The sequence below is a fragment of the Balaenoptera ricei genome, chromosome 16, assembly GCF_028023285.1.
Source record: "Balaenoptera ricei isolate mBalRic1 chromosome 16, mBalRic1.hap2, whole genome shotgun sequence".
In the NCBI taxonomy this organism is placed as follows: domain Eukaryota; kingdom Metazoa; phylum Chordata; class Mammalia; order Artiodactyla; family Balaenopteridae; genus Balaenoptera; species Balaenoptera ricei.
The window spans coordinates 31,469,871-31,484,941 of record NC_082654.1 but is presented as its reverse complement, the minus strand read 5'-3'; the positions used below and the strand labels follow the sequence as shown (position 1 = coordinate 31,484,941).

At 40.3% G+C, this 15,071-nt stretch overlaps 1 protein-coding gene across 4 annotated transcripts in view; it reads left to right on the top strand.

Moving 5' to 3' along the window:
* The window catches only part of LCOR (ligand dependent nuclear receptor corepressor), a 125,937-nt gene extending 111,163 nt beyond the window's left edge, over positions 1–14,774 (top strand). For all 4 annotated transcript variants that reach the window (XM_059899319.1, XM_059899320.1, XM_059899317.1 and 1 more), the window contains one exon: positions 9,896–14,774. In XM_059899319.1, coding sequence (XP_059755302.1) covers positions 9,896–14,219 — 4,324 coding nt within the window. In that variant the 3' untranslated portion in view covers positions 14,220–14,774. The remainder of the gene's footprint in view (positions 1–9,895) is intronic.
* The last annotated feature ends 297 nt before the right edge of the window (positions 14,775–15,071 follow it).

The following is a 15,071-nucleotide window of genomic DNA, read 5'->3' as shown; positions in this document are numbered from 1 at the left end:
CAAACTAGGATGTGATGTGTGTACTGAGTTACTTTGTGAAAAGTATTTCTTGTTCTTGGTTGCAGTCAGAAATTCTAATGGGTTCTGTAAGCCATTATGTAAACCATACCTTTTCATCCTTGTTTTTTTGGTGCCAGCAACCTCCTGTGTGCTTACAGCTAGGAGCCTACACTCTTACTGTCTGACCTTCAGAATTCCCTTCCTTTCCCTGCCTCCTTGATTTGAATTCATTTTTTTTTGAAAGCTTTTTCTTTTCCCTTCTGATTACGTGTCAAAATGTTACCTCTGCCCTTTCCAATTCCCTTGAAAAGTGTCTTGGGAAAATTATTTTCACTACATAGTAATTTATTTGGTTAGTTTATTCATCACTTACTTATGCCTGAAATGAACTAGGCCCCAATTTTTAGGCAGTGAAGCTACCACGTTAAAAAGGCCAAAGTCCTGGACCTATAGAAAGGTTCACAATCCAATGGAGGGGGTAGCCACGTCGGCTGTTACCGTGCAGCTTAAGCGCTATTTATAAAAGATAGACACAAACCATGAGAGTATAGTGAGAAAGAAAGAACACGGCCCACAGGGAGAAGGTGCTGAAGGAGGAGGGACTGTGAGCAGTGGGAAATTGACTGAAATTTTATGCAGAAGAAGTGACGAGATCGTATTTGGGCTTTAGGAAGTTGGCAGTTCTGGGTAATATGCAGCAAACTGTAAAATGAGGAGAAATAGTGGCAGGGAGCTTAGAATATAGTGTTCTCCAAGGGAAGTCGAATCAGTATAGGTGAACTGCATAGTATATTGGAAGCAAGAGAAGTGGTGAAACTAAGGATAAGGATTGAGGTAGAGTAAGTACCTAAGTTGAGTATTTGTGTGTGCATGTGTGTGTACATATGCATATACATTTGCTTATATTTTGTCTTCCAGTATTCCTAAATAAACCTCGAAAATACAGATGATTCTGCTTAGTTCCCCTCACTCCAGTACATCTCCAACAAGTAGCCTTGAGTGTTTCCAGAAAGAGGTGGGATAAGGGACGGTTATAAAAGGACTGTTAATTCCAAGAGCACCCCAGAGAGAATGGTAGACATAAAAATAGTTTTCTTACTGTACTTTAAATTCTAAAGTATATATACCTCCTTTAACATTCATGAGGTGAACACGTGAGAAATAACATTAAATCTTGTATAAGGTACCTTAGGAATCGTTTTAAATTTTAAGTCCTTTTACATTTTACAAAGTGGTCTAGGTCCTGTAAATAATTAGTTAATATAATACTTAGGAGTGCCGTCATTGTGTCAATTTTAAGTGGTTTATTATATGACAACAAAAGTAGAATTTGCCACTTTTAAGGATTATGGCACAGATTTGTATGGTTTCAAGAGTGGAGATTCAGAACCTCAAGAGAACATGAGAAAAGTTAAGGTATAGAAGATCCCATAAAAATCACAAAAGACTCAGGACACTATTAGATAACCGCTTATTTGGATATTCATGTAATCTGCTAGTTTCCCCTCTTCCTTTCACCCAAAAAGAAACTAGGAATATATGTCAAAAAGCATACCACTTTATTTCTTGAGAGGGAAAAACATTTGTGTTGCAGGGATCTGTCATGTGAACTCTTAAATGTTCTTTTGGTTCCTGTTTGTTTGTGTCAGCTCCCCATGCCTCCTTTAGGTCTCCATCTGCATACACAGTGCCCTGCAAAGTGGTAGTGTGGGTTTTTGAGGTTATCATTATTATCGTCATTATTATTACTACAAAAGAAATACATTCCTCTTGTAGTGGAAATCTTGTGTGGACTGACTCCTCTCAGTTCCACTCCAGGGAAACTGTGCATGGTCCTTGGCCACTGCTGGGCCTTGACAAATGTTTCTTTCCCTTCACCCCCCCCCCCCTTGAAGAGAGTGTCATGATATGGTACATTTTCTCTCACTTGGGGAATGAGCGCCTCTATATCCTGCCTAAGCAGTGGTATTTTTTTCGTCTATCATTGTCCTGGTCATTTAAAGGGAATTGAGCAATTTCCCCCAAAGAACAACATAGATTTTAATCACCTACTTGACCGATAGAAAAACAAAAAATGAAATAGACTAGACTCACTGACTTGTCATGAGCTCTCATGTATCCTGACCTAAAATGTCAGCTATGACTTTAAGATCAGATGGCTCTTTAATCTGGTTTCAGTAATTCATTGAGTCTAGGTCTAGGGACAGACACTTCTGCAGTTTCAAATCAACCATGAGCAGAGGTCTGTCCTCTTTGTCTGAAATTACTGTAGTATTTTCTAAAGTCTATGGCAAACTGTTTTCTAAGAATTCTTAGTTATAATACTCATTAGATTAATAATTTAGATTTGTGTTCTCATCAAATCAGTATTTAGTTATATCATTTAGGGATATTTCTTCCCCCACTTCCAGGAACTGTCATTTTTAAACTTTACACCATCCAGTCCAAAATCCCCTTTCACTGCCTCTGAACCCTCCCTCCTTTTGTTTACATTAATTAACGCCAAATGTAATGTAATTTGGTCATGCATGCATAGTCTTACCTGGAATGATAGAAGCAAATATCAATTGGGTAGAGGGAAAAAAAATTTTTCAGAAGTAAATAGTTTGACAGAAGTGTCTGTTTTGTGAGCCTATTACATTCCTAGAGAGGAGATGGAAGCATTGGACTGTTGTGTTTAATGACCCCTTGCTCTGACTTTTGACTCACCAAGTAACTTTCTGATTGTATTTCGGCTTCCCAGGTACCTTTGCTATAGGGTGAAAATACGTTAAAGAGTGAATATAAGGATCTCCTTGATAATTATATTTTTTATTGTAATTTAATAAATTTGACAATCTAGCTAAACTTACAAGAAACAGAAGATACAATATACAAGCCTTAAACTGCTTCTATCATATTTAGATCTACTCTAAATAATAGCCTTTTATTAAACCATGAGATACAGAAAAGCTAGCAAATTATGGCTTCATGTCCAGTAAGCACCCTCTGAAGCACTTCTCCTTTCCCCCAGTTTACAGTATTAATTCATAATTTTTTGAACCTCTGTTCTGCCCTGTTTTTACTGAACTTAGTTAAGAGCACAGTAAACTTAGAAAGCTATCACAAAGGGATTGCATGTCTTTTGTTTTAAATCAGTAGTTCTCAACTATTCTTCCACTCCACACCTAAGCAAGATGCCATGTTGCCATCAGCAAGAGTGGCTCACTGAGGACTCTTACAGGGTGAAGAGTTACAGGTACATCTTGGATTTGGAACCCACCCCCAACACACCATCACCCACAATTCTGATCTCTCCTTAACCCCAACTTTGAAATCTTTTTCTGTCTAAATCCATCTAAATTCTGTCTAAATCCAAATTTAAATAATTAGCATTTCAACCACCTGGAAATCAGGTATTAAGCTGCCTAATTTTAAGAGGCCACTTTCTATTCTGTGATCTTAAGAAATTTATTTCTCACTTTTCTATGTCACCTTTGCCTACCCTTTTACTGTTTCTCCTAGTCCAGTTCTAGGGAAAGAAAACTTGATTGTTCAGTAGTTTACACATACAACTATACATGGCCTTTTAGACAGTGAAGAAAAACCTCCATACCCCATGCTCGTCTTCTCCACTACACACACACTCACAGTTTTGTCATAGCCCTTAGAGTATTCCTGTATCCAGGTATGAAAGATACAGAGATGTGAAATAGCCAAGGGTAGATGCATTTCCCAGTGAAGAGTGAGGACTTGTCAGCAGACTTATCCAGGCCCTTGAACATACTTATATTTTCTGTGCTTAAAGGACCAGAAGTAAGGAATTAGGGAACATAATTTCAGGTTATTATCTGGCAAAAATTACAACTCTTACTGCCTTTAAGCAGGGCTAACAATGCATTTTTATGTTTTCCTGTATTTAAAGAGAATCAAGCTAAATTAATTTACAACTCTTAACTATTTGGTCCACTCTGTCTAAAGTATTGTCTCAAGCTTTCTCTCCCCTTCTGTTTTCCTGGGATTATCTTTTTCTCCTTCTAAGATTAGCTCTCATCCAAACATCATTCACTCTCTCTGTTGATCTTTTTCAGTCAATAAGAATATATTTTGGTCATCAATGATGTTGCATTGATGATTGGTAGTTACAGAGCAGATACTGAGAGACTACCTGAATCCATCAGTCCCACATTCTAGACTCTTAAAATTGTCATTTCAGCTCTCTACCACATCTCTTCTCTATTTGATCTTTTACCCTAAGAGAACATAGGCATTGACCATCCACCATTTATATTAACCACAGGAATGCTTTCCTTTGGAGATTTAAGTATTGCGGCGGTATTGACAAAGTAGGCGAGTTCAGCTATGTCTAACCTCTGATCTAGAAAAACATCATTGAGTAAATCATTAAAGATAGGGTTGTGAAACAACACATCATTCTTAAACTGTGCCTTTCAAAGTTTTTTATGAATATTATCTTATCCTTTTACCACACCCTTAAGAATTAGGCATTGAATTGGGGATAGAAAGACAAATCGGTCAAGGTCATATAGGCCACTTTTCACCAAGGAGAGAAACAGAACTAATCCAGGTAGTTTCCTTCTATAGCCCTTCCTCCCATTTACCAGTCCCTAAGCTTTTACTGCTCTTCAGTGGTGGTGGTGAAGTATTTCTGACTGATAAACAATTGACTTTAACTATTAGAGAGTGTCCTGTTACTGAGCGGAAGAAACGTGAACTCAAACAAGTGATTTCAAAATCTGTGATGAATTACCGTTCTTGTAAAAATCTAATATAGTCAGATGTGATGCCAACTATAATCACTGAACTAAAAATAAAACAGTGCTTCTCAGGTCGAGTTGACCTAAGTGTGGTCTGTAGGAGTGAGTAGTCTGTAGGACAGAAGCTCACCCCTCTTTGGTTTCCCTACTTACTGTCTGAGAGTAAATCAGGACAAATGTTGTATTTAGGCTCTATTAAAGGCCTAAGGCTATGGGAAGAATTGAATAACTGGGAGGCAAAGTAAAGACCAGCTGTTTAAAACTCAGGCAAAGCTTGCTAGCACCCATTTTCTTAAAACTTGAAAAAAGAGTAATAGAATGAAACTTTTAAAAAGTTGATGTTAATTTTTTAAATTAAGTAGTTGAATGATACGAAATTAAAATTCATCTAAACATAGGTCTTATTGAAAAAACTTCCAGAGAAAATCAAATAAGGTAGGAAGCTGGGTAATTTAGAAGCACGGTCAAAAGTAATTTTATTACTATAGTTATAAAGTTAGCTATTATAACAGGGCCCATTTAATGACACTTGGACAAAGGTTAGTATTAATGTGAAGGTTCTCATATTCAAGTGAAGCTACTAGTGGGCTCATACCTGTGTCCAGTTGCCTACCAGATATCTCAGATTCAGCATCTTATAAACATTTCAACTCAATGTGTACAGAACTCTTCAGATACATATACCCCAACAATCACCAGCTGCCAGCTTCGTTGCCTGTGTTCCTATCTCAGTAAATGGTGCTACCTAGGAAGAAAATCCAACAAGCAGACTCAGGAAGCATCATTGATGCTCCCTTTCCCTCCCCCTCTTTTTTGCTAAGAGGAAACAGAAAAACATGAAATGTGGCCCCTACCTACACTCAAGTAGCTTACATCTACTTGGAAAGCTAAGACAAACACAAGACAAATTAAGTCAGTAAAAGATAAAAATTATAGGGTAAATATACAAAACCCCTGATCATTGCCAAAGAACTTTACAAACCACTATAGCTTAGGATTTCAGGAAGTGATATAGTCACTCCAGGTTGATAGTTTTGAGGTGGCCAAGGATGTAACTGATAAAGAGCACCCGACTGCTTGCTCTGGTGACCTGTGGTTCACCAGTACATTGTCCCTGATCCTTTTTACCGGGAAAATACACACAAAACGACCCTTTGTTGATTTCTCTTTCTCTCAAGCAAGGTTGCCATTTTCAGTTTTAATTTTTTCATCTCTTGAGCTTCCCCAAACCACTGCTATAAATGCGTTTTAAGGTTGGTGTAGTCTGTGTCCGCCTCTGTGATGCTGTTTTTCAGCCTCCAAATGCTGTACTGCATTGTTCCAGGTTAGAGTTCAGTGGTACTAACAATGTTTCTTCAGTATGCCTTAGTTGTGAAGACACCACTTCCCCTTGCCATGATGCTGTGAAATAGATAATACCTACTGGTGGTTGGTTGACTGTTTTGTCCTTGGGGACTAGCCGTATTGTCACAATCATTGCTTCAGAGCTGATTGCATGGCCCTTTGGAAGACCTTACACTAGCTTGGGGGTGACTAAAATATTAAATCACTATTAAATTATTGAAACATGTGGGACAGCAGCAAATCCAAGTTTCATAACCATAAAGGAAGTTAGGTATCATCCAAGGATTAATCATTATTCAGTTTTTTACTCTCTGTGAGCATCGCTTTAGAAGAAAGTGCTTCCTCAGTTTTTCTTCAGAGCTCTCTGTACTTTTATTGGGCACACACCTTGATTTCATGAATCTCAAGGCATGTTGTTAACGTCAAACACCAAAGCCTGCTTCCAGAGCACAGCCATGGCTTCACAGCCATGAAGCAGTGTCCAGAACATTTTCACATGAGTGCACTTCTTGAGTTGGGGAGAACCATTTATTTCTCTCTTTAGTCTTTTCTACAATAAGATGCCATGACATTTCTTAATCCTTCTTAGATCTTTGTCAACCTTTTTTCTCTTTTCTTGTATTGCTAAAATATACTTAGAGTGTATTTGATGCATTGAAAAGGCAGTAATATCTCATTTATTTGTAGCCACCTATCTCAGAAATAGCAGGAACACATCCAAGAACCAAAAACAGAAATAAAGGGCTCTGAGCAGTTGAAGTTGTTGTCAGAAGATCCATGTGGTTAACTCACAAAACTCTTCCTCAAGCCTTCATTCAGAGCTTGTTTACTTTCACTTAAAGTACCAGTCTAGCACTTGAGATTTGGTTTCTCAGCTAGTGAGCAAAAGTACTCAGCTAAAGGTAAAAGTGGGACTCCTAAACACAGCTGCTATTTGGAGGCCAATAAGAAGAAAGATTTTTAATAAAATGCAGACAGATTTTTAATAAAATACAGACTGCCACTGTGACTTCTTTGTATTTAGGCAGTAGATTTACTTAATTGAGTAGCCCCCAAAACTATCAATATATTTCAGTTCAGTATAATAAAAATAATAGCCAAGCTTCAATAATAGTGTACATGGTAATGACTCTGAGTCATTAAGAAAGAATAAATTGTGTTCAGAGGAGGATATAATTTTTTAAAAACTTCCATCAAAAATACTTAAAATTTTTAAATGTTTGGTACTTGAAGGGTAAACTTTCATTATCTAGAAAATCCTCTTTGGGGGGTTGTAAAAAGTATTAATATACATTCCTGGTCTCTGAGTTATTCTTATTGAAGCATGTTTAATGTGATTGGCTGACAGTAATGGTAACTAGTATTTGTGTAAACTTTGTAGGTTTTCTTTTGCAGCAATCCTAAGTGGTAGATGGGGCAGGTGCTCCACTAAGACCCAAAATGGTTCAGTGTTTTGGCCAAGGTCACACAACTAGTAAAGGGTAGACTACTCTCTAATGTCTCCCAGTACTATATCCTGTGACACATATTATGTTGTTAGTAACACGTGATGGACATGGACACAAGGTACCTCCTGGAAGGGGTCCCTTCAGCAGGGACCTCCTGACTTCCCCGTGAGCTACAAAGTCTGCAGCTGCAGGAGGAGTTTGTTAAGTTCCCACGTATATCTCATTGAGTCCGAGAGTTGGAAATGACTTTGCTGTCACTCACCCAAGAGTGTCACTGGTGTCTCCCCCACTCTAAACGAAGGGAGGAACTTCTTCCTGTTGACCTTCCAGATATTTCCTTTCTAAAACATTTTACTGAAGGACAGTATACAGACAGAAAAATATACATATCATAAGTATCCTGTTCAGTCAGGTTTTTTTCCAGTTGCTCTTGGTCTTTCCGTCTCTTTGTTAGATTTTGGCCCCATAGCCAGCATGTACATGTTCAGCATACCCATGCATCTGTTATAATGCTTCTATAATAATCTTTTTTCTTGGTTTATTCACAATTCAGTGATCAGTTTCACATTGAGGTGTAGGCATTTTCTAAGACATTTCTAGTTTTTCTAATCTGTAGTCTAATGTAGGCCTTTTCAGATACCCATGGCATCACTAAAGAAAACTGATCTCTTACTAGTTGTGAAAATAAAAACACAGTGTAACCTTTTTTCTTGCAAAACAGTTTAAATAACAGATTGGATTAATAGTTTCTCGGTGTTATTTTGTTTTGTATTTAGACATGTTTCAGTTTTATTCACCACTTGGTCTTAAAAATCTGCATGAGTCAGGAACAGAGAAAGTAAAATTGAGCACCTGCTCTTTTGTGCTTTGTGCTTTATGTAATCTAATATCTCACAACAATCCTTTGAAATATTGATACTCAGTTCCAGCTTACAGATAAGGAAACCAAGGTTCAGAGAGGTTAAGTAATTTGCCTGAGATCTTATAGCTAGTAAATGTCAGAGCTACAAGAAGAATACAGGTTTTTCATATTCCACAATCTGTGTTCTTTCCACTAAAACCACACGGCTTCAGAGGCCAGAAGAGGGTAGGGAGGTAGGAGGCCGATATAGGCTGTCTAGGGTACACCTTCCTATAAAGGCACTTCCTGACTGGGAGATAAAGTCAAAGATTGAAGAAAAAATAATTAGCTGGAAGATATTATCAAACAACATCTGTTCAGCACACATTTATTAAGCTGCCCTTGGTGCTTTGCTGTGTTACATAGAGTCCGATAATAGTCTCCTAAGGAATTAGGCGGGAGAGAGAGAGAGATTGAGAAGTTGTATAAAGCTCCAGAAAACTGGGACACACCAACTGCATGGGCTTAGTAAAATCCCGACATCCAGAAATACAAAACAGCTCTTGAAAACACGGGGCTATCTAGGCAGAAATTGCCTTTAGCCTGTCCTCAATCTAGTATCATCCTTTTTCTGCCTTCCCCACTATCCTGATTAAACTCTAAGAGTTGTCCTAGATAATTTACGGAAATGGTTGAAAAGTGTTCTTGAACGTAGAATTGGCTTCCTGTGGATTACTGTAAAATGTTTATTGAAGGTCTAGGAGAATGTAATAGGTGGGGCTTGAGAAGCGACAATACTACTATCTTGCATTGACAGGGCCTTATGGTTTACAATGTAATTTCACATCTATGTCCTCATTTAGAGGCTAGGAGTTAGGAATTGCTTGTCATTCATCTTTCAGTGTATCTGAAATGTGAAATTATTGATCTCTATTCCTCCATGCCCCAAAGGGTTAGGAGGATTCCTGCATCACTGTTTGCAGAATTATAGAGTCCAGCCAATTGGTCAAGCTGAGAAACCATTTAAAACTGTAATTTCTCTAAGTATTGCTAAACCAAGACTTGTAATACAGTGTGTCTGAATTTTTTTCAGTGTTGTGGAGCTATGAGCCAGTGATTATTTAACAGGAATACTCAGGCCTAAAACCAAAGTGTATGTTGACCAACTGAAGTTAATAATGTGGCCAAAATTTTAATTTTTGAAGAAAAATTTCTTTTCAATGATATTTCTTCTCTATAAGATAAAAATTATTTGTGAATAATCACTTTAAAAGTATGAAAGTTGTTGTCACTAAAAATTGAGAATATAACAGAGCTGGCCTTATATTTTAATGAAGTGAATGCTCCTCATTTATTGAATAAAAAGCATATGGGCACTTAGAACCAGCTTTGGCCAGAGTGTCAATTCTCTGTACAACATGAGTAACATTGATGAATTTCATAATGTAAAAATAGTTCTTTGGAAAATAACCGTACTAATTTCTTCTTTCTTTTTGTCTGTCTAGTGAGAACTCAGCAGAGGCAATAGCAGTAGATTCTAACAATCAGTCGAAGTCCCCACTGGAGAAGTTTATGGTCAAACTGTGCACTCATCATCAGAAGCAGTTCATTCGTGTTCTGAACGATCTGTACACTGAATCTCAGCCAGGCACCGAGGACCTGCCACCTTCGGATTCTGGAACAATGGATGCCTCCACCTGCAATGCTGGCTGTGCCCAGCTCGGCACCAAACATAAGGAAAAGGATGCTATGTGTCTCAATATGAAGTCTTCTACTTCTGTAGAGTTGTTCGTAGACTCATCAGGCTCTCACAGCCCTCAACACTTGACAGAACAGGCCCTAAAGGAGCCTCCTCCCGAGACAAACTCTGTAGATGGAAGAGAGAATACTTTGACTGTTGTCCAAAAAGATTCCTCTGAACTTCCAACCACTAAACCTAATTCAATGGATAGTTCCACTCTGGGATACCTCACTGCATCTAATTCTTCCTCAGTAAACTTCCACCACATCTCTAAGAGCTTGGAGGGGCAAACCACTGGACAGGAGCAAGACACAGATGTGAAAATATGCAAGGATGGTAAAGACCACGTGCAGAGTTCAGCTTTAGTAGAAAATCTAATTGCAGTAAAAGTGGCAACTGAGAATAGTGAGGAGAGCAACAGCTGTATTGTTTCTCAAAGAAATTCATTCAAAGCTTTATCAGAAGAGGCTTGGGACTCAGGGTTTATGGGGAATTCACCTAGAACTGCTGACAAAGAGAATGCTTTACAGTGTAGCTCAAAAACACCTTTACGCCAGGACTTAGAGGCAAGTGAACAAGATTCAAGGCCAAAGCAAGAGAACCATCTTCACTCATTAGGAAGAAATAAAATGGGTTACCACTTACAGCCCAGTGATAAGAGCCAGTTTGATCATTCCAAAGACGGTTGGTTAGCCCCCAGCCCCATGCCACCTGTACACAAAGCATCTAATGGACATTCACGAACCAAGATGCTTTCAACCTCCATTAAGACAGCTCGGAAAAGTAAAAGGGCATCAGGGTTGAGGATAAATGATTATGATAACCAATGTGATGTCGTTTATATCAGCCAGCCAATAACAGAATGCCACTTTGAGAATCAACGATCGATATTATCTTCTCGGAAAACAGCCAGGAAGAGTACTCGAGGATACTTTTTCAATGGTGATTGTTGTGAGCTGCCAACTGTTCGCACACTGGCCAGGAATTTACACTCCCAAGAAAAAGCAAGCTGCTCAACACTGGCCTCCGAGGCAGTGGTCACTCCCAAGCAGACCCTTATCATTTCAGCACCTCAGCCTACAATAGATGTGCAGCATCCCAGAGAAGACAACCCTGAAGAACCTAGTAAAGAAATAATCTCCCTCAAGGAAGGAGACAGAGATGCATCATCTGAAAAGGAATCTCAAGAGCCTGAGGTTTGCCCTGTGACAAATAACGCAAACCCAAGCAGCTCCTCTAGATCAAAGGAAACAGCAGCCTCCAGCCCAGTGTGGCCTCTCCCTGCTCACCTTCCTGAAGAGGATCTTCCAGAAGGCAGCTCCGCGGTCTCAGCTCCCACAGGAAGTGGGATATCTTCTCCTGAACGAGACCAACAGCCAGTTGAACTGCTAGATACAAAGGAGATGAGTGTACCCCAAGACTGTCCCCTGCTTCCCTCCACAGAGAGCCTTTCTGAGGGAGGCAGTGAAGATGTTGTTCCTAGGCCTTGTTCCCCTCCTGAAACAGTAAGTAGAGAGGAAAGTCCTCTGTGCTCAGAAAATCAAAGTCCCCCAGTGGGCTTGGAGCCTCCCACGAGCCTGGGAAAGGCTGAGGAAGACCAAAGCATCGGTACTGAGGCTGAGACCGAAGACACTCAGGAATTAGATACTGACCCACTCTTGAAGGAAAGCAGCACTTTGACTAATGAAAACCCCAGTGAAATTGAGGAAAGTGAGGCACCAGGTGGTACAGGAAAATTCGAGGGAGAGGATGGTGATGTAAAACATCCTCCAGAAAAAGATATGTGTGGTCAAAACATTGACTCACCTGAAGAGAATCTGGACAAGAAGAAAAAAGGTAAAAAATTCCCCGAGGCCTCTGATAGGTGCCTAAGAAGTCAACTTTCAGATTCTTCCTCTGCCGATAGGTGCCTAAGAAATCAAAGTTCAGATTCTTCCTCTGCTTGTGCTGAGATCAAGGTTTCTAAAAATCCTGGTGCAAAACGTTCTAAAAAAGAAGGGTATCCTGGTGGGACAGCACCTGAGAGCTTCCTGACTGAAGGTTTCCATACAAAAGCTCTGGAGGACACTGAAAACCCAAATGTCAAAGAAAACCCCTCTGAGAAAGATGCTGAGCAGGAGGGCGAAGGAGGTGGGATGATCACCAGGCAGACTTTTAAAAACATGCTAGCAAAAGAAGTCAAGGGGGAAGAAGAAGGCATTTTCCCCAGCAGTGATCCCTTAGCCACAGTTGGCCAGCCCCTGCCTGGAGAGAAACTGGAAATCTATGTTCAGTCTAAATTAGGTGAGAACAGTACTCAAGACCCCTCTGAAAGCATTCCTTGTACGTTCCCAGAACAATCAAAAGAGAAGCCGGGACCTATTCCTGCACAAGAGACGGAAGAGGTTGTAAATGATATAGATAGTGCAGACAGCCCGCATAAAGATGATGATAGTGACGTGCTATCTAGCACAGTTGGATTGTCAAGTAGTAGAAGTGATGACGCTGCTGGGCCCCCAAAATGGGTCCCAAGGCTTACAAGACTGACCTCCTCAACCTACAACCTAAGACACGCTCATGCTCTGGACTCCTTGGATACTATGAAAGTGACTTCCGAAAAGGAAGCAGCACAAGGAAACACAATCCCAAAGGAAAATGAAACTTCAGAGAGTGGAGATCCCATAGACGAGGATGAGGTGGACACAATGGTAGACGACCAGCCAAAGTTTGTAGAATGGTGTGCTGAGGAGGAGAACCAAGAGCTCATCGCCAACTTCAACGCCCAGTACATGAAAGTTCAGAAGGGCTGGATCCAGCTGGAGAAAGAAGCCCAGCCAACACCAAGAGCAAGGAACAAGTCAGATAAGCTGAAGGAAATTTGGAAAAGCAAGAAAAGGTCACGGAAATGTCGGGGTTCACTGGAGGTTCAAAAGTTTTCTCCTGTTCAGATGCTGTTTATGACAAACTTTAAATTATCTAATGTTTGCAAGTGGTTCTTAGAGACAACTGAAACCCGGTCTCTGGTAATTGTGAAGAAGCTCAATACTCGTCTTCCAGGAGACATCCCTCCTGTCAAGCATCCTCTTCAGAAGTACTCTCCTTCCAGCCTGTACCCCAGTTCACTACAGGCTGAACGCTTGAAAAAACACTTGAAGAAATTTCCCGGAGCTACTCCTGCTAGGAACAATTGGAAAACACAGAAGCTCTGGGCTAAATTTCGAGAGGATCCTGACCAAGTGGCGCCAGAGGATGACAGTGACGTTAGCCTCAGCCCCAATCCTGAAGACAGCATAGAGGAGGTCAAGGAAGGTAGAAATAGCCATCCTCCCACAAACTCACCCACCCCTGCCAGTACCCGGATCCTTAGAAAATATTCCAACATTCGAGGAAAGCTCAGAGCCCAGCAGCGTTTGATCAAGAACGAGAAAGTGGAAAGCCCATTTCGTCCGGCTGTGGAAAGTAAACAGAGTTGTAAGAGTGTATGCATCAACCCTCTGATGTCCCCCAAGCTTGCGCTGCAAGTAGGTGCAGATGGGTTTCCTGTTAAGCCCAAGAGTACCGATGGAATGAAGGGAAGGAAAGGGAAGCAGGTGTCTGAAATCTCGCCGAAAGCAGAAGTTCAGAATAAACGCAAGAGGACAGAAGGCGGCAGCACTCAGGACAGGAAGGACAAGGGAGCTGCGACGAAGGCCAGCAAAGAAAAGCACGTTGATGGATCCACCAGAGCCCCCGCTGCCAAGAAGCCAGCTGCAAGGGACAGAATCAGCCAACTGTCCAAAAAGACGACTTTGAAAGAGAAGAAAGTGAAGATCCCTAAAAAGTCACCTGGGAAGAGCTGCCCTCCCTCCAGGAAAGAAAAAGAGAATACAAACAAAAGGCCTACCCAGCCCTCCCCCTCGGAGATGGTGACAAAACCTGCAAAGCAAAAAGGGGCAGGTGAGTCCTCTTCAAGGCCACAGAAAGCCACAAATAGGAAGCAGAGCAGTGGAAAGACTCGGGCCAGACCCTCGACGAAAACCCCAGAGAACAGTGCAGCCCAGAGAAAGCGAAAGCTGAAGGCAAAGCTGGACTCTTCCCACAGCAAACGGAGGCGGATGGATACAAAGTGATTGGAAGGGCAGTATTCAAGAGTTAAAACTGTTCTATAGAAGTAACCCTTTATTTTGCATTAACTAAATCTGCTTTTATAAGCTTATCAAGCCTTTCAAATCTGCAGTTAATGGAGAACACCACAATTTAAGATGTCAGAAATTGCGTCTCAGATGGAGAAGGGAACTTGCAGAGTCTTTCTCTGAGGCTGAGTAAGGGAAGTTATATATTATATTCTGGTTGTTCCTTGGGTTTTAAACTTGGAACCAAGCAGTTTTAGTTTTTAAAAGTACAGTGCCTTATTTATCCTTTTTGTTTTTAAATTTACAAAAGCTAAAAAGCTGATCTATGTGATTAAAGGCTTGTATTTTATACTTGATGCACAAGCACTTGTACTGTAGCCGAGAAGACCACCATCATGCACATCAAAGTAGCTTTTCAGCAGCCACCCTGCAGTATCTGTACGTGAACAGATGCTCCTCTTTGCAAACCCCAGCAGTGAACTTCCCTCTGTCTTGTTTGTTTAAATGGTATTTGCAAGCTAAACCAAATCATTTTTATGGTATGTGGAGAATGCAGAGGGAATTTATAATTATTATAAAAGATTAATATTTCTGTTACCCCATTTTAAAAATTCATATTCATTGTTGGTCACTCATCTCTGATCTTTTGTCATTTGAAGAAATGTATTCTAAATTATGTGCCCATGGGACAAGAGGTGTGTCACAAGGTGTTAATATTGATTTATGGGCTCTAAAAGTTATTCACATCCCCCAAATTATTTGCATTACTGATTCTTATCATCCTTTTCATTTTTGGCCTTGCAGGATTGCTAGCACACTAATGAGGTTTTCATCCTACTTTGGGGGAAA